At 37.4% G+C, this 20,423-nt stretch overlaps 1 protein-coding gene across 2 annotated transcripts in view; it reads left to right on the top strand.

Annotated features, from left to right (window-relative positions):
* Window positions 1-20,387, top strand: part of Spred1 (sprouty-related, EVH1 domain containing 1) — a 67,129-nt gene extending 46,742 nt beyond the window's left edge. For both annotated transcript variants that reach the window (NM_001047089.2, XM_039104539.2), the window contains 5 exons: window positions 4,118-4,286; window positions 5,703-5,752; window positions 9,691-9,849; window positions 13,287-13,388; window positions 15,448-20,387. In NM_001047089.2, the coding sequence (NP_001040554.1) occupies window positions 4,118-4,286; window positions 5,703-5,752; window positions 9,691-9,849; window positions 13,287-13,388; window positions 15,448-16,095 (1,128 nt within the window). In that variant the 3' untranslated portion in view covers window positions 16,096-20,387. The remainder of the gene's footprint in view (window positions 1-4,117; window positions 4,287-5,702; window positions 5,753-9,690; window positions 9,850-13,286; window positions 13,389-15,447) is intronic.
* Window positions 20,388-20,423: the final 36 nt, after the last annotated feature.

The raw sequence follows: 20,423 nt of genomic DNA on the forward strand, positions 1-20,423 counted from the left end.
CTCTTAGCCTGACAAGCTCCAATCTGTCCTCTGGATCATTTCTATGATTTCTGTCATTTCCAAATTGTTATAAAAGTGGAATTGTAAGTATTCAATCTTTCATGATTGTCTGTTTTTTTTTTTTGTTGTTGTTGTTGTTCTTTTTTTCGGAGCTGGGGACCGAACCGAGGGCCTTGCGCTTCCTAGGCAAGCGCTCTACCACTGAGCTAAATCCCCAACCCCGATTGTCTGTTTTTCATTCAACATAACATGTTTTAAGAGTTTGTCCTTTTTATTTTCAGTATTTTGTAATTTGTAAGTAATAGTTTTGTTTTGCTTATGTTTGTTTTCCTTAATCATTAACTTGTAAAAGGTCATTTCTAGACTGGGCCATTTCATAGATAAGGCTACTGTGAACAATTGTGTACATTTTACTGTGGTTTTATGTTTTTGTGTACATGTTACTTTTTCTAGGATAAATGATCAAAACTTAATTTGCTAAATTATGTGTTCATTTGTTTAATGGTATAAGAAGTTGCCAAATGTATGTTGAAAGTGGCCTTGCTGTATTAAATTTTCTCACTGGGTATCCAAATGTTCCCAGCCTTCTTGTTAGCATTTCAAGGAGTCTCTTGTTAATTTCTAGTGGAAAGTCAGTGTAGGGTTAATGTGCATTCCCGCAGTAGCTGTGATCGTATCCTTTCTTGGTGCCCTCTGCTCTTTCACCCATTTCCTTACTAGACGGCTTTTTTTCTATCGAGCCTTGAGTGCTGATTCTGTATTCTCCATTCTAGTTCTTTCTGGGAATATGTACTATATACATACATTCTCCCACCTGTAGTTTATCTTTTTTTAAAGTTTAACAGGCTCTTGTAGAGCTTTAAATTTTGATAAAGTTCAGTTTATCTTTTTTTCTTTTAATAGACTGTAGTTGTAATGTCAGATCTATGAACTCCTCTCTAGCTGTGGTTTCTGAGTCTATATCCTGTAATTTGTTCTTCAAGGGTTATAGTTTTATAGTTTATATTTAAACTCATAGTCCGTTTTACACTAATTTTTAGTTAATGTGATATTTAAATCAAGATTCTCTGTTTTGGGGCAGGATGTTAGGACTGTGGTTGTTTGTTTTCTCTGCAGCCTTTCTTGAAAAGGTTGTCCTTCCCTCTTGAGTCCCCCTTTTGTCTCCTTTAGGATGAGTTACGTAGGATCTTGTGGGCTCTCTCCTGCTCTGCTATCTTTCTGTAGATGCTGTATCCCATGCTACTGTCCTGTGCATGAGCACAAAGGCCTAGGGGATGGGGCCTCCCACTGTCACCTTCTCTTCTCTGGATTGTTGTAGATCTCACAGCCTTTTCCTTCTGCGTAAATTCTAAATGCTGATCTTTCGTATCTCTAAGAAGTCTTACTGGGCCCCTCACGGAAACTGTTCATGGTTTAAGCATCTAAAATCTGTCTGTGTAGATCTCTAAATTCTTAAAATTAAAAAAGTAGATTTTTTTGGTACATTGGACATTAAGTTTTTTTCTGATTTTCTTATCTGCTAAAACTTTTATGGTACAAACTCATTTTAAAAATTCTGCCTTGGTTTTCCCACATAGCCTCCGCACCCCTCCTCCACCCTCTCACTCCTGTTCTCCTGAAACTGAGGCCTGTATGTATGCAAAGTATGGGTTCCCATGTGCTCTGCCCTACACTCTTGTATGTAGTTATTCCCCTCTCATTCTTAGGCTTTTAGATGTTCATGCTGATTTCCTTGATTCATTAGGCATTTAGAAGTAGTTGCATATTTCACTAAGGAATTAGGTTATTTTCTAGAAAGTACAATCTGTGTGCTTCTTGGTCAAGATATACTTTATGATGTCAGTAAATTGATTTAAATGCTGTACATCTTAAAGACCATCTTTCATGCATTTGTTTGCATGTATAGGTGGCAGATGAAACTTTAATGGTCTTGTCCAAATCAATTTTACCTTTCCTACTTTGAATCTATTTTCTAGTTCTCCACTTACTTTCTCCATTTTATATGACCCAAGATCCTGCCCAGGGCATGGCTCAATCCACAGTTGGGATAGATCTTCACTCAAGGCCCACAGACCTAACAACTTTCTGTGTCAAATTTCTTCATGCTTTGGAATGTGAATGTTACATTTCTTTGTGTTCTGTTTTTCATAACTCAATGTTGTTATTTTGGACACTCTAAAAAGTATTCATGTTCATTAACTTTATGTGATGAATGTACCTGAATGGATTTGGAGTCACTGAGAAAACACTTCTGGGCCTCTGAGGGTGTTTCCACAGAGGTTTAATTAAGAAAGAGGAAAAATAAACCCTGAATGTGGGACACACCATCCTGTGGGCTAGGGTTGTATGCTGAAGACAAAAGGACCAAGTAGATCCAGTATTCATCTTCCTGTCCTTTCTGACTGTGAATTCAGTCGCCTCATGCCACTGTGCTGCTTTTTTTCCTGCCATGATGTGCCTTCCTCCTCAGACTGAGTCAAAAACAACCTGTTCTTTCTTTTACCTTTCTCAGGCATTTTGAGAAAATTAGCTAATATACTACCTTTCCCCACTTTCTTTTAATCTTTAATTCTGCTTAATAGCACAGAGAGCGTGTTTTTCCTCTTTTTCTTTAATATTGAATTTTAATAAATTAATGGTAGTAGAATATTTTTCATTCCAGAGCTCAACATAGTTCTAATAACTAGTATCTACTTAATCTTAACAGAAGAATAGGGATAATACATTCCTACTTTTCAACATAAGTGTAATTATGTATTAATAATCAAGTGTTCAAAAAGATAGTGATGACTTTAATTTGTTCTTTGCTAACCAACCACATTGTAAATGGATCAGTCACATAGAGTGGCTCCCATTTTAAAGACTTAATATAATATGTGCTCCTAGAACCTTATCAGAAATTTTAGAAATGTTATCAGACATAATTAGAATATGGACTGAGATAAAAATGACATAATTAATAAAAATTAACAAACAAAAAATTAAAGAGTTAATACTGAGATAAAATGTTGTCTCCATGTTAAATTTAATTGCTGTGTTACATACATAGAACAAACAGCATTGTCTTAAGAAACGCTCCCAAGTATTCAAGAACAGTGGGACATCAAACTATACCCTCTCCTTAGGACAGTTCAGAATAAAATAGACAAAAATGCTTGGTGAGGAGTGTACTTTAGTGGTAGATCACTTGCATAGCATGTGAGGCTGTAAATGCAATTCCCAACACTGAAGAAATAGACAAACAGATAAGACAAAAGTTGTAAACATTAGATTGTATAGAGAGAATGTTAAAAATAAAGTAAAAGGGAGAAAGGAATTTTACCTATTTTTACTTCCCTGAAACCATTTCAGGAAAAAAAAGAAACAAAGCTGTATTGTCCCACAACTTACATGAAACTATCACTCATTCATTATAGGATCTATTTAATACTATCATTGTATTTTTAAAATGAGTATTTTCAAAACGAGGAACCAGAGCTTTGGAAAGTTCTATAGCCAGAGCCAGGCATTGTGGCACATACCTTTAATCCCAGGACTTAGGAGGCAGAGTCTAAGAGCTTGAGGCAAGCCTGGTCTACCTGGGAAGTTTCAGGCCAGTCAGAACCTTCTCAGTGAGACTTCATCTCGAAGGGGGAAAAACAGTTTTATAACCCAGCTACTATAATGGCAGATAACTGACCTGCTTCTGTATTGGGTCTCTTTAGAAATTTAGAGAAGGAATGGCAGAAAGGTACAATTAATGGTGGAGTGCTTGTTTAGCATGCACAAGGCCCCTTGGTTAGATCGCCAGAATCACAAGATAAAAAAGGTGGGGAGTGATTTTTGAAATTTGCTAATACCACTTCTCTTGTATCTGTTGCCTAGATTCTTCTGGGAGCTTTGTGTGCAGCACTGTGTTTATTCCTTCAAATTACAGTATAAATCTACATTCTGTTTACAGCTTATGTGATCTTCTTAATCCCCTCTTAGTCCCTTTATCAAGTTGATTTGGTGAAGATTATAACCAATGCCTCAATTTATTTAAAACTGTTGATTATATTTATAGTCCGCAGTGTTTATTAAGAGCTACATCAGATGCATTTTGTGTGTTCATTAACTTTAACACCTGACTTTGCAGGTGGTTTTGGAATGTATGCTTAAGAAAGACCTCATCTATAATAAGGTCACTCCCACTTTTCACCACTGGAAGATCGATGACAAGAAGTTTGGCCTTACCTTTCAGAGTCCTGCTGATGCCAGGGCTTTTGATCGAGGCATTCGAAGAGCTATAGAAGATATTTCTCAAGGTAGGTTGTATTATTATTATTATCTGAATGTATATTATATAGAAATAGATATTCTCCTCTTGAACTTTGACCTGAAGTAGTTGCTGTCCTTTAAAGTGATGCTTAGTAATAGAAAAAACGTTCTAAAGATAACAATCAGTCTGTGATTAGACTCAGAATAATCAAACGTGCCTGTTAGCCTAGTGCTCAGGGACTGAGGCAGCGAGATTGAGAGCATGAGACCTTTTGGGCTTAGGGTATTTAGTAAGACTGTATCTAAAAAAGCAAGCAGGCAGAGAATAGGTGAGTACAAGGTGGTATTTTCAGAAAGTTTGAAGAAATATAAACTACTTAAGAGCATGAAAATGCTTAATGGCAAGTATGTTTTGATACTGTATGAAGCTGGTTAATTTTGGCATATTTTTAAAGTTCCCAGTTGATTATATTTTTAGGTAAGTTTTATAAAACAAGTATTGTAAAGAAAAATTTTTATTCATAGATGTTAAAATGAAACTGATATATTTCAAATCTTGGGTTGACTTTTAAGCTCATATTTGTGCCCTTGTAAGAGAATATTTCTTCTTCTTAGACTGGGTAAGCTGTTCTGTGTTTAAGGAAGAGTTGCGCACATGCCTCACCAGGGTAGTACTGCAGTAGTCCCCTCCTGTCTTGTTAAGCATCGAATGTCTTTGTCAACAGTGTTCTCTTTGAGATGGGATGGGTGACTTGCAGAGGGGAAACAGGGAAGGGGACAATATTTGAAATGTAAACAAATAAAATAATAAACAACAAAAAAACAGTGTTCGTTTTTAACTGATTTTCTAAATTTCTGTCACTTAGTTTTCTATCTCAAAGAATAAACTAAAAAACTTTTTATAAAGATCACATTCCTTATCTCATGTCTGCCTCATGGTAGCCATGTCTAGAGAATAAATGCAGACTACTCTGCTACAATACATTTTTTGCATTCATTTATTATAACTAGTGACATTCTTTAACACCATACAAGCTTATGCAGCCATGGTATGCACCAGTCAGTCAGCCTTGACTACCACAGTCAATGAAGACTGACTTCTTTTTTAACTCAAGCAGCTCAAATTCTGAACACGTATGTTTCCTGGGTCAGACAATTTAGAAAAAAAAAAAACAAACTGAATTCGTCACATTTTGACATCACTAAAAAACCAGAGAAATATAACACAGCTATTCTGCTTAGCCATGAAAGAAAGTGGAAATTTGCCAAGAAATAATGGAGACAGTCACTTTTTATTCTAACAGAGGAGGAAATGCAAGTATCTGCTATTTGAATTTGTTGCCAGGCAATGCAGAAGTCAGTCTCTAATCTCTGTAATGCCATAGTCAACCATTAATACTAAAATATAAGGCAAAAATAAATATATAAATATATGCTTAATTAACTTTGACCTCTTTTCTTAGGGTGCCCAGCATCAAAAACTGAGACTGAAGGAGGAGATGATGATTTACAAGTAAGTTGTTTTAAAATATCAATATCTGTAGGAAAACTTAAGAATTCATAGTAAATAGGCAGGGTAGCATGCTGGAAACTGGACACATTCATGCTGCATCACTGGGCTGGATTCCCAGATTGCTCGGGACATCATCTATGTTGTTGAGGCCTCCCATGCTGAGGGAAGTCTCCTTACCTACTCTCTGTGTGTGTGTGTGTGTGTGTGTGTGTGTGTGTGTGTGTGTGTGTGTGTGTGTGTGTGTGTGTGTATCTGCTGTATATTGATTGCATGCCGTCATGTCCAGGGCATGACCTGTGACAAAGCTTAGATGGGTATTTAACCAACTACACACCATGTATAACTGGGAAGTCTGACAGAATTAACAGTACACACCTGTCCACCACTTTCCAGTTAAGAAAGTTAACAGACAAAAGAACTGTAAATTGTCATTAGCATATTGTCAGGAGAATGGCAGCCATATACCTCCATACCAAAAAATCCACAGCCCTGGCTTATACAACAGAAGAACATTCCAGTGAAAAATCAAAGCACACATTGCACCTCACACAGTAATAGTAGAAGACTTCAACACCCCACTCCCAGCAATGGACAGATCATGGAAACAGAAATTAAACAGAGACACAGAGAAACTAACAGAAGTTATGAACCAAATGAATTTAACAGATATCTATGGAACATTTCATCCTAAAACAAAAGGATATACCTTCTTCTCAGCACCTCATGGTACCTTCTCCAAAATTGACCATATAATTGGTCACAAATCAGCCCACAACATATTCAAGAAGATTGAAATAATCCCATGCATCCTATCAGATCACCATGGACTAAGGTTGGTCGTCAATAACAACAAAAATGACAGAAAGCCCACATATACATGGAAGTTGAACAAGGCTCTACTCAATGATAACTTGGTCAAGGAAGAAATAAAGAAATTAAAGACTTTTTAGAATTTAATGAAAATGAAGGCACAACATACCCAAACTTAGGGGACACAATGAAAGCAGTGCCAAGAGGAAAACTCATAGCGCTGAGTGCCTCCAAAAAGAAACTGAGAGAACATATACTAGTAGCTTGACAGCACACCTAAAAGCTCTAGAACAAAAAGAAGCAAATACACCCAGGAGGAGTAGAAGGCAGGAAATAATCAAACTCAGGGCTGAAATCAACCAAGTAGAAACCAAAAGAACTATACAAAGAATCAACAAAACCAAGAGCTGGTTCTTTGAGAAAATAAACAAGATATATAAACCCTAGGTCAGACTAACCAGAGGGCACAGAGAGTGTGTCCAAATTAACAAAATCAGAAATGAAAAGGGAGACATAACAATAGAAACTGAGGAAAATAACTACTACAAAAGACTGTACTCAGCAAAACTGGAAAATCTGTGGAAGAAATGGACAAGTTTTAGACAGATACTGGATACCAAAGTTAAATCAGGATCAGATATACCATCTAAACAGGAATCCCATTTCAGTATTAACTATCAGATTAAAAAAACAAAAGAGTAGGGCATTGAGATAAAACCCAAAAAGTCTTCATGAGAAATGATGGGACAAAGTCTGAAAGATGGTCAGTTTGAATCAGTTTGAATCACATTAAAGTGAGATAGGTAGAAAGGATACTGGGGTAGGCGAGAGTGGGGGATGCCTTCAGTCACACAGTGAGTAATAAGAAGAGGAAGTAGGTGAGGAAACGGCTAGGATGGCTCACAGTTCAGAAGTCACTATATGGACATAAAGACTTAATCTGTCTCAGTTGGGAACTCTCAGACCAGGGTGTAGGAAAATTGCAGAATATTATATCAGGTGAAAAAATACATTATTTAAAATAATGATGACTAGTTCACTGGTAGAGTATATTTTATTTTAAAACATGAATATATGTGTCAAAACTAAGGGAAAATCAGAATCTTAATTTTTTATGAAAGAAATTAACAAAAATAATCAAACTGGTTCATCTGATTCAGCATTGTATAAAATGTTAGTTTGATTTTATTCTTTATAAATAATACATGTTTTGTTATACTTTGTTTGCATAGCACTTTTCAAACACTTGTTTGGTCATTTCTTATATCTGAATGCTACTTTGGGTTTTTAATGTCCGAGGCCCATTTAAGTATATACTTACAAGTTGTTGATCAACTTCACATAACAGAAATAGAGAATTCTACCCAAGTCATCATAGTAATCCTAGACCATATAACTGTTTTGTGTTTTTGTTTGCTCAGATACATAATTTTTTAAGGCTTATTGTCTTAGAAGAAATACTTCATTGTTTGTTTGCAGTGCTGGGGTTGGAACCCAGAGCATTGCCAGTGCTATGCAAGTGCTAGTACCCTGAGCTACCAGCCCAACATTTAGAATTCTTAATTGACTTCTCAATTAGGCTGTACTTTAGTAAAAGACAACCTAATCAAAGAAATTGTTATCATTAAGGATAGAGTTACCTTATAATTACTATTGCTGCTACAACTCATGCTTATTCAAATTCTTATCTTGTAAGTATTCCAACTCAAAGGCTGATAGTATAACCAATTATAGTAAAATGTTGGTCATTTAAATTTTATATCCTATTTTAAAAAGTGAATCCAAACCTCTGAGGTCCTTTCTCTTAACCATTTGGCTTTTACATTGTCTTAATATTTGGTTTGTAGAGGCCTGGGTGGTTTAAAAAGCTTCCAACAGTTAATCAAGTTTCTGTTTCCTCCTCCTCCTCCTCCTCCTCCTCCTCCTCCTCCTCCTCCTCCTCCTCCTCCTCCTCCTCCTCCTCCTCCTCCTTCCTCTTCCTCCTCCTCCTCCTCCTCCTTCCTCTTCCTCCTCCTCCTCCTCCTTCCTCTTCCTTCTTCTGTTCTAAGTTTTTAAAATGTATACTGAGTAACAGTGTTTAGCCAACTTCCATTCAGTAATTTAGCATTAATTGACATATTTTGGGACAACTGCTAGGAAAATAGGTTATAATATAAGTTAGCTGGTTTTGACATAATTGTCAGTACCAGTAGGTCTTCATGTATATTCTAATAATCGCTTGATTCCTGATATAATGACTGCTTTTAAATGGTTACAGTTATTTGTAATTTAAAAAAGTAAGTTCTGGAGAAATTAATGACCAGAGATGATTGTTACAGAGCAAAAAGTAGAGTTTTATTTTTAAATTTAAAAGATCCCAGGAAGTTTATGTAATTTACTTGTTTATTTTAGAAGTAGGATTAACAGAGTCTTTAAAACTCAAGAAGTGAAATACACAGTTTGAACCTCAGCACTATAAAATTTATGCCCAATTAGTTTACAGTAGTTTGGGTAGTAATTTGAGCCAGTGAAAGTACTCACTCATTTCTACCTGACTGTCAGATTTTCTTTTCAAAACATTAATGGAGAGAGTAACAAACAGTATAATCTACGCTGGAAAGAAATGGAGAAACCTGGGATTTGTTTTACAGTGTGCTATATTTCACTTAGGTAACATTTATTTCATAGTCATTTTTGTGACATTTTGGGCTGGTGTCTTACTGACATTAATGGAGTATATTCTTCTAATTAAGTGTAATGGTATAAATGTCTGTAAGCCATCAGCAAGTTCAGGTTCACATCTCATTTCACACGATCATGGGCCGCTGTTGTTCATGTATCAGTGTAGTTTTTACTGTGTGCTTTTTAGTTTTAATTTGTAAATTGTTATATTTATTTGTATTTCCCTCTTAATTTCTTCATCTTCTATTTCTTTGGTTACTTTCAATATAATTAAAAGTCATCATTAGTTTCCATTTGTTTCTTTTGAGTTGTTATTAATAAGAAGGTCTGTTTTGTTCATGAAGTTTGTGTTGTAAATTTCTTCTTATCATGTACTTTGAGTTCAGGGAATTGCCTTTCATAGTGATGGCAATGGCATAGACTTACTAATTGTGCTGAAATATCTTTGTCGATGTTGTTCCCATTAGACAACTGAGGAGGACACTTCCCGTTCCCTGGTGAAAGATCACTTTTTTCAGCAAGAGACAGTTGTTACCTGTGATCCTTACAGAAGCTCAGACATAAGACCATTACCCTTTGAAGATCTGAATGCCAGAAGAGTCTACTTGCAAAGCCAAGTGAGCCAGGTGAGAAAATGTTAACATGGATAGCCTATGTAGAGAGGCTGGTGTGCCTGCAGAACACCCAGGCCCCCACTCTTCCATGTCATAAAACTATGTGATGGTTGCTTAGAGGAGCCTAGAAAGAACTTCCACAGTTGACTTCCAGAGGAGACATGCAGTCTCCATTGCAGAGAGCACCATGAGCCATGGTGTTTGTAATCTGGTGGCAAATCTCACATATTGAAAACAATGGTGTGTTTCTCATAAATATGAGTACATAGTTGTGTACTGGGCTGTACGAAAAACCAGAGACAGCACAGAAAATTTTTATGCATTACCAATTTTAATAAAAAACAACGAAATAATCTTCCCATTTGCATTCCCCACAGGCAGTTGACATTTCCTAGGGCTCTTCTATTACTCCTCCTCTTTTCTTTTATCCTGAAGTAATCAGTAGGTGGAAATAAATAATATTTTATTGCGATTTTAAGTTTTACTTTTCTAATTGTTAATGTGTTGAGCAAACCATTTTCCTATGTTTATTGACCACTTAGGAATTCTTTTATAAAGAACCTAGAAATTCTTATATTGAATTGTCTTATCTTTTCTTACTGATTTGCAAGGATATTCTGCATTAGTTTAGAACCAAGTCCTTTGTTAGGTAAATGCCTTACAACCTCTTCATTTTTTAGTGTTCCAGTCTGTAAGTTAGGGAATACCAGAATTTACCCCGAAAAGTTATGAAATTATGGAGATAAAATGTGACATATGCAGCACTTAGGAAAATGTTTTATTAAATAAGGAAAAAAAGTATTATTCCTAGTCTCTTACAATTGAAATGTTTCCTGATCTCCGAAGATTGTAGACAGAATGAGACAGGTAATGGCCTCAATAGGAGTTAAATTTGATGGGTTAAAGCTATATACATTTATTTGTCTAGAGTTAATATACAACATTATGGGTTTGATAATGATGTTTTCATATTTACCAAGAGTAAAACAGCGTCCACATTCTGTTGTGGAGCTCCATTGTCCTTATTCCCTTCATAGAACTGACTTGTTAGAACCTCTCCTATTGGTGCCTAGAGCCCTGTGTCACATCCCAAGTTTCCCTGTCTGCCTGGGTCTGCTACTAGTCAGTCAGTCAGTCTTTCTTTCTTTCTTTCTTTCTTTCTTTCTTTCTTTCTTTCTTTCTTTCTTTCTTTCTTTTAAAGATTTATTTATTTTATTTATATGAGTACATTGTAGCTATCTTCAGACACACCAGAAGAGGGCATCAGATCTCATTACAGATGGTTGTGAGCCATCATGTGGTTGCTGGGATTTGAACTCAGGGCCTCCGGAAGAGCAGTTAGTGCTCTTAACCGCTGAGCCATCTGATGTGATGTGTTACCCCTTTGTCTCTGCACCTGACCATTCACATCTTTACTTTAGAGTCCCATCGCTGTAAGAGATGTTGATGTGCAGCAAATGTCGTAACTTAGCAGCTTGGTAACTTTTAAATTTAATTTTAAGATTTTTGTGTTTTATATTTGAATTGTTTGAATCTGTGCATTAGCTTAGGGAGACTGGTATCACTCAGGAAAGTAATATTTCCTTCTACGTAGTCTTTCCTCTGTTTCTCTTAACTACATTTTCAAGAAAACAGACTAGGTCAGATTTACTCCTTTGTGTTTTATTGCTATTATGAGTAAAATCCTTTTAAAAGCTCTCTTATCACTAACTTTGAAAAAGCATTTTCTCTGGTTTTTCAGCTGATAAATTTTCCTAAAGATTGTAGAAATAGTATGTAATTTCCAGTGTTTTCAAAAGCAGCACTTAATTGAGGTGTATCTTTTTTACATCGTTGTTAAGAGTATAAAAGCGACATGTACATTTGTCTTTTCACTTACACATGTCCTGTGAGAACAGTATCTGTTTAATCGATCCATTAGTCCATTAATCTGGATAGTTGGAAAGTACGTCTGTGTCTATATGGGTGTGTATGTGTGCTTTTTGAGATAGTAAAATGGGGATAATAAGTGAAAATGGACATTTTTACTTTTAAAAGACTATTCCTACAAAGAAACTTTACAGGAAATGTGGGGATTTTGTTTCCTTCTCGCACTGCGTATTACAGCCAGGGCTTTGTATGTGCAGGGAGAACGCTTTACCCAGAGCTGTGTCCCCGGCCAGTAAGAATGTGTACTTAATTTCACTTGAGGTTTTTGTACTAAGCCCAAAAAGTTTTTCTCTCAATTTCTTCTCTGTAATGCTGTTTGATTTACTGTTGTCGTAGTTTTAGTTTCGTTTTCAAATTACACTTTTATTAACTGTGGTAAGGTTTGGATCAGAATATTTCAGTGCAAACAATAAAAGGAAAACAGAATGACTGAAACACCAATAATGGTGATTGGTATGGGAATTCTAAAAAGTAATTCTGATACAATTCTAATAAAATTTTAACCATAATCTGTTTCCATTATTAAATGTTCTTTATAACCCAAGCTATAAGTCTATCAGGACATTGACTGCTCTCCTGATTTTCCTAAAAACATAATTCATATACCAGAAAATTACACTTTTAAGGTAGTTAACATTTGGTGTGTTAATATAGTTACAAGATTATGCATCACCACTACTCAATTTCAGAGCACTTTCATCACTCTGGATAACCTATAGGGTTAGTGTCCCACTCCCCACTCTTTGCCCCTAGTAGCCACTGTTGTGGCACGTGCTGATGTGATTCTTGTTCCTGAAGGACACTCCCCACACAGATGCCCTTCTCCTGGTGTGCTGTGTCATTTAGACAGTCAGCAGTTGACAGATAATTGTTACTTTGGAGGGATTTTACTTTGTAATCCAGACTTGACTAGTACTCCCATTTTGTAGGCCAGGTTGTCTGCCCTTAGGTTCCAGTGATCCTCCTCCAGAAGCCTCCAGAGTGCTAGGGTACTACAGTTCTGGCTACCTTGTTTGTTGCAAGATGTTACTTGCTAAATTGAGGTTTTAAATGCCTTTTTTTCTTAAACAGTAATAGCAACATAGCTCTTCTGTACAAAAGTAAGATGGGGAGGAAGTGATTCTGCTTTTTTATTTTTTTTTTTAAGATTTCTTTGTGTGGATGAATATTTTGCCTACATGTATGTTATACATCACACGCATGTTTTGTGTCTGTGGAGGCTTGGATCCCTGGAACTCAGTTATAAATGGCCATGAGCCATCATATGGATGCTGGGAACCAAATTCAGGTCCTCCGCAAGAGTAGCAGGTGCTCTTAAGCACTGATCTGTCTCTCCAGCCCTTTACCTGTTCTGCTTTTTATTAAAAGGGCTTTGTGGGGGGGTGGGGTTTTGGGCATGGGGGTTGGTTAGACATGACTTTATACCGGTATAAAGTTTTGAAATGTATATTGTACTTGGTTTTCTTGATAGCAGGAAATTTTACTGCTGTGACTTACTATAGAAATTATTGGAATTTTAGATACCATTTTGTCAGCAAGGCCTAGACATACAGAGCCGAAGTATGGAATATGTACAGCGGCAGATATCTAAGGAATGTGGGAGCCTCAAGTCCCAAGCTAGGGTAAGTAATGTTTTTATCTCCCGGCCTGAAATGCTGCAGTTTAGCACCCCAGAGTCATTTCTTCCCATTGGATGAGATGTTCATGAGACTTACTCAGTGTGTAGCTGCCACATCTGTACGCCTAAACTCATTCAGTCTGAGTGGCTTGAATGCATCATCAGCTAGGACAAACAGGAACTGGAATGTTGTTCATTTAGTGCATGCATCCTTCCCCTACACAGAATAACATGCACCTGCATCTAAGAGTCCCGAAGGCTTGTTCCGCTCCAACATTTCTCTAAGTCCTAACTATAAGTCTTAAACTGTCATCCCACCAGAGTGTGGGTGACAACCCTTGGGAAATGATTCATCTTGACACAAAATTCCTCTCTAGCTGTGAACCTGTAGAACCAGGTAGAAGATAGCTTCTAGAATACAATGGGAGGAAAGCATAGGGTAGAAATAGTCCCATTACAGAAGTGAGAGGCTGAAGTGAAGATGTCACAGCTCATCCTCAGGAAGGCAAAACCATAATAAGCATTTCAATCTGTTTTAGGACTTGGAATTAATCATCTTTGGTTTTGTGTTTGTCCTTTTTTGCTCTTGGTTTGGTAGTCAGTCCTCCATGCCTCTGCTTCACTCCGGTATCATTGCTGCCATCAAGGTCTTAGAATGAATACCAAAGCATGCGTGGGTTCTGAAATAGACTAGCCTAGCCTTCCCTCTGAAACTGCAGAGGCTATCTCAGCCCTACCTTCACAGTGAGCTCCCCCCTCCCCCCCCCCCCCCCACACACACACACACACACACCGCCAAGTCGAGGACTGAGCCCAGGGCTTTGCCCTTGCTAGGCAAGCCCTTTACCACTAAGCTAAACCCCAACCCACAGTCAGTCTCCTTTACTGGAGAGATGGAGCATGCCTGTAGCCACACAGTGAGTGCTCTTGGCATGTTTTGAAAAGATCCAGAGATCCAGCCTTCTGTCTTCATCCTGTCGTGGCTGCTTTCGTCTATGTTGGCAGCATCTTGCTTTATCCAGCTCTGCCTGGTATCCTCTCCACTTCCCCAGTGTTTGTAATAAAGTTTCACTGGAGATTGTCCAGTTGCTTAGCAAGTCCTTCAACTTGTTCTTGTATATGTGCACGTGCGATTACGAACACACACACACACACACACACACACACACACACACACACACACACACACACACACACTGATATTATATGCAACAAGAAGAAAACTGCCACAGCTTCAGCATTTCTGAATATCTTTACATCCGAGTTCTGTCTTCTAAGTGTTCAAACGTGATCGATTTTGTCACTTCCATTTTCTTCCAGTATCCAATAGTATATTCTTCTTTTAAGAGTCTTCACCAGGAGGACCTTTTAGGCCATATTCTACCTGTAGTTTCTCTGAGGTTCTGACATATATCATAAAACACTTTTAGTTAAAATCACTACCCTTTTCTACATATCTAAAGCTGGATTCCAGCGACACCTAGCTTCTTGTCACTAACTCTGTGAAAAAGAACCAGTGGAGTGAGTAGATGAAGCTTCCGGTTTTAGGAATTGGCTCATCCAGTAATAGGATACAAATCCAAAATGTAGTCCAGGTCTCATGGCACAGACCTTCAAGCCCAGCTACTCGAGGCTGAGGCAAGAGGAATGAGAGCAAAGGGACATGCTTCGATAGCCTTGTGAGAGAGACCTTATCTCAAAATACAAAGTGCAAGGAGAGCTAGCTGATAGAGCTCAGTGTTGAGCAGGCATAAGGTTCTAGGCTTAATCTCCAGTACTGGAGAGAAATAAAAGTGAAATATGTAGGATAGGCCATTAGGATGGAGATGAGGGAAACTGGAGCCTGCGTCCAGAGCTACCCTGCTGGCAGAGCTTCATCTCGCTGTTCAGGGGGAGAGTCTTGTTTTAGGTGTCATCTGATTGCATATGGTCCTCTAGCTCAAGTGTTGATCTCATTTAAAACTTTGTCCCAGCTCCTTGAATGAATCCCTAGGTAGGGTCACTCTACCAAATTGACATGAATTAACCACCGTAGTCCTCACTGCAGTTTTTATCTTGTCTAGGTCCCCTTGAAGTCTATCAGACATGTCAGCTTTCAAGATGAGGATGAGATTGTTAGAATAAATCCTCGAGATATCTTAATACGTCGGTATGCAGACTACAGACATCCGGACATGTGGAAAAATGACTTGGAGAGAGATGATACTGACTCCAGTGTTCCATTTTCTAAACAAGACAGTAAAAAGTCAGACTATTTCTACCACTGTGGGGATGAGACTAAGTTAAGTTCTCTGAAAGACTCTGTGGTATTTAAGACACAGCCTCCCTCATTAAAATTTAAGTCAAAACGAAGAAAAGAGGATGGGGAACGTTCTCGCTGCGTGTACTGCCAGGAAAGGTTTAATCATGAAGAAAATGGCAGGGGGAAATGCCAGGATGCTCCAGATCCTGTTAAAAGATGCATATATCAAGTTAGTTGCATGCTCTGTGCCGAGAGCATGCTGTATCATTGTATGTCAGACTCAGAGGGAGACTTTTCTGACCCTTGTTCGTGTGACACTAGCGATGACAAGTTCTGCCTAAGGTGGTTAGCCCTGGTAGCTCTGTCTTTCATTGTACCGTGTATGTGCTGCTACGTCCCTTTGAGAATGTGCCATCGCTGTGGTGAGGCATGTGGGTGCTGTGGTGGGAAACACAAGGCTGCTGGGTGAAGCAGTCCAGGCCGGCATGAGCTTGAAACCTTCATCTCCAGGAATTAGCTAACTTGGATTTGTGGAAGCTGTTGGCAGGCAATATGGAATCTTGCCTGGTATCATTGGGGCCATGTGTGGAGGAAGCAGAACTCGTCAGTTCTTGTGATTTACAGATGCTAGCCATGCCTGATGTTTTCCCTGAGTGCATGGCATGTTCTGGGACAGATCATAGAGCATTTACAAAAAGAAGTCATTTCTGGTTATTGACTACAAAAGGTCAACATAGAATATGATCCAACTAAAAGGGATTAATTTTGGCATTTTTATATTTATGCACTAGGTGATGGGACTTTTAAAGATTTGAATTCTTTAGGACATTAACTAAAAAGTGCACTAAGAGATGGTGATTTCAGTACAGAAAAGTTAGTACTTGGGAAATTGAGAAAACAAGTGCAACTAAATCATTAGTTGTTTTCTGAAAGCAGTTTTATGTATAAATAACAAATGTTTATATTTAACTAAATGTAAGGTACGAACTATGACATATTAAACTTTTCTTGCCCTTCCTAGCTCTGAGGTAGATGTGCACACATCTGCCACCACATTCCATATGTGTTGAGTATTTAACTCATCTAGTTAATAACGTTTGTATCCATGTGAAGGATTTGGTAAGTTCATCCTCACTTCTCTTTGGCTGCGGTTTATACTGAGTTATGTCTGTACATTCTGGAAGTCTAAAATCTTTAAAATACTCTAATAGCCTTGAGTGACCAACTTTTTTTTAAAGCACAGATGTAATTGTCTAATGTTCTGATGGAAATGTAACACTTATTTTTATATAAAGAAACTGAGTAAACATAGAAGAAAGCGAGGGTTCTTTTAGTTGCTGTTTCTGTGGTATTCAACCAGCAAGTTGTTTCCTTTCAGAGTTTCCTCCTTCAGAGAACTGCATTTATAGCCGTTTTACAAGGCAGAAGCATTAACTGGATAGTTAGTGTGAAACAGTTTCCACTTGAGATCTCCGTTTATCATTCTGCTAAGCCAGAATGTGCACAGCTGTTTCACTGATGTTCTGAGCTTAACCCTCTGTGCTTATTACTCACATAACAATGGATTACCTTTCAGTTGCATTTTATTATATTCCAGGAGCAAACTCACTTTGCATTAACACGTACACAGAACTCTCCCAGGAAGAAAGTATTCAATCCACCATTGTGAATGGAAATCTCGTATATCACATTCCTGTCGCAGAGCATTTGTATTATAGGATATTTGAGTTACAGAGTGGTGTGATATGTTCCAACAAACAAGTTAAAAGTATTTTGAGGTCAAATTGTCTTTAAGTGTTACATTAAAACTCTAACCTGTGAGGGATTCTTTCAAAATACTCCCTTAGGAAAGAAAGTTAAGCAGTGTGCCTTTTTTGCTTTTTTTTTTTTTTTTTTTTAATGGCTTACAGTTTCTGGAGTGATAGAAATGAAAATCACACTACCATTTGAAGTTCATTCTACAGGTTTTCAGTGTCATTTCTGTACAGTGCATTTAATGTGTCACACTTAGGCTTGTGTTGGCTTTCTTCTTTTGCCCCAGATCAAACTGAACGATGTATATATAACACTATCTGTCTGTAAAATACTTTTTTTAAGAAAGCATTTATATTTATATGACAGCTTGAACTGACAACATTATGTATATAGATCATCTTGAAGTATTATTTCACATTGAAAAGAAGAAAAATATATTGATAACTATAGATGTTATGAAGAAGAGGCTATTTCTAGTTTTGTACTAAAAATCAATTGGATGAACTAAATCCAAAACCGGACACTGTAGCAGCAACTTTCAGTCTTATTTTTACTGTTTCTATATTGGAGGCTGCTACACAGATAGATGATCTTCATCCTTGGCGTTTTCAGATAAACTTGGTTTCCTAGAGCAGACTGTTAACTTTCAAAATTCCTTTTTATTGCTGAAATAGAATACTGGTTTTCCTTATGAGTGGTTATTCATATTTGTAAGTTCTGGGTTTATAATTCAGGTTGGAGCAAGGTATGAATAACTAAAGAAAATAACTTGCTGGCAATATAGGAAATGCCATGGAGATGAACTGTGTATATACTTCTGAGAAGAGTAAAATTAATCATTTTTTTTTCTGTTAAGCACTAGTCACTATAGTGCATCTCCTGGTTCTGTACTGTATTTTATACGCAACGTACATGCTTTAATATTTTAATGTTTGTGCATTAATATTTTCAGTTTGTTTAACCACTTTGCTGCTAAGATTTTGCCATCCCGTTCCCATTTTTTTTCCTTTACAATTTTAAACATTTCTTTTCATTAAAAACTATGATAATGAAATTGGGTTTTTTTTTTTTTACTTTGATTTTTGTAATTAGCACACATGAATTCAAGCAGTCCAGAAAAGAAACTGATGATGTAATGTTATTGAGTCCCTTTGTGAATTAGATGGACCGTTTAATCCAATTCCAAACATGTGCAGGTGGATTCAAGAATGATTTCTTTTTGCTGTACAGATTTGGCACTGCCATTGGGCATTTTCTTTAAAACTTCTCTTTTTGTCTAAAGTTTCAGCAGATGGCTCAGAAAAACTGGTAAAGTAAAAGTAAATATTGAAAATGAATCATCTGAATGGCATGACCAGAAAATTCTCCACCTGTCGTGCTTCTTTGCTCAGAATCAGGAGTTGTCAGAGGATGCTTGTGGCTTATGGGGAGCCTTTGATTTCTTGAGCAGGAATGCTGTGGAGCTCCATCGCCACCTGCTGGATGATTTTAGACCGGCACTGAAAGATGGGGATGGTGTCGCCTAGTAAAGGGGGCTGTTCAGGGTAGCTTCTGCCCACCAGAGAAATCAGGGGTAGGAACAGCTCATAGGAATGTAAGTAAATCTTTCCCCAAATGCATATGGTTGCCGAAAGGTTTTAAGCACTTTTTTCTTACACATCCTGTTTTAAAATATTCATTGATACTTGGCACTGGCAGTCAAACATCCGTGTGTACTGAAGCATTGATACAGCCAGTTCCTTAACTCAGAAGCCATTACCAAAACGGTATTCTTGTTTCCTTCCCAGCAACAGTCAGGCAGAAATTTTTTAAACATAGTTACCTGTATTTTATCATGACAACTCCAGAGAGTATGTATGTTTCTGAGTAGATGTTGATGAGGCAGGACTTAAAATTTCAAGAGAAAAACTTGAAACTACCTATTTTCATTGGTTATTCAGCAGTGCCTAAATTGAGCTTCTGAAGTAACGCAGTGCACTTTCAGTCCGTGTGTATAGTGCCATCTAATTCTTTGGGCGAACCTCGCTTTCCCCCTCCCTCCCTCTCTTCCCTTCAGTGGCACATAGGCATTTCTTAGTGTTCATGTCAGTCTTCAAAGTGCAGAAAACGTGGCGGGGAGAATTTTATGGATTTTTCTTATGTTGAAGTGGAATGTCTGATTATATTTGCAACATGTAACTTGGATTAATGTATTTTAAAGTAATTTTAATTGTAGTCCAACAATGCATTGAGCAAGTGTAACTTTTTTCTGAAAAATAACTTGGAGAACTTTAGTTAACCGATAAAACCAATTCATCACTAAATGTCGCTCTTACTCTTGATTTGATCCAGATCACATTTCTGCGTCTTACAGGAAACACCAAAAAGTGGTTAATAAATGACAGTAGAGCCATAGGTGAGTCAAACAGAAAATATTAAAGATGTGCACACACAGAAAGGCAGAAGTGATTTATTCAAACCAAAAGGTAGGTGGAGAGGGAACGAACCTTACAGGGGATGTAAGGTTCTAGTTACCTAGCAGCTGGGCAATTAGAAACCTTTCAGTTGCTTTGCTGCACTCTTATCCATTGTTCCCAAAAGATAAACTTGCAGAAAGTTACAAGTTTTTTAATTTTTTCAAGAATAATTTAGTCGGAAGCCTTTGTATTAAAGATGCACAGATTTTTGTGTGAGCAGGTTTTTTGTGAACAAGTGTGCAGTACATTCTGCTTTCTGTCTTCTTGACTTCAGAAGTGCCTCACTTGTATATGACCCCCACTAGGAACCTGACTGCATCTTACTAGTAACCAGTGGAAGCCCGCTTAACTCCTGTCCTAGTGCATCTCCCCATATAGAGCCAACTGGCTGAGAGTTGTGAGTATATAATGTAAATATGCACATCTGAGTTTGTAACTGCTTTTGTTCCGTCATATCATGTAATTGGACATATCAGATGGTAGACTTATTTGTTTCAGTGATTTCTCCTCCCCTGGAATTACCCGATTAAACCAAATCATGAAATTTAAAGGGCTTTTTCTCACTTCTTCAGCGCATATCATAGCT

The sequence above is a fragment of the Rattus norvegicus genome, chromosome 3 (genome assembly GCF_036323735.1).
Source record: "Rattus norvegicus strain BN/NHsdMcwi chromosome 3, GRCr8, whole genome shotgun sequence".
In the NCBI taxonomy this organism is placed as follows: domain Eukaryota; kingdom Metazoa; phylum Chordata; class Mammalia; order Rodentia; family Muridae; genus Rattus; species Rattus norvegicus.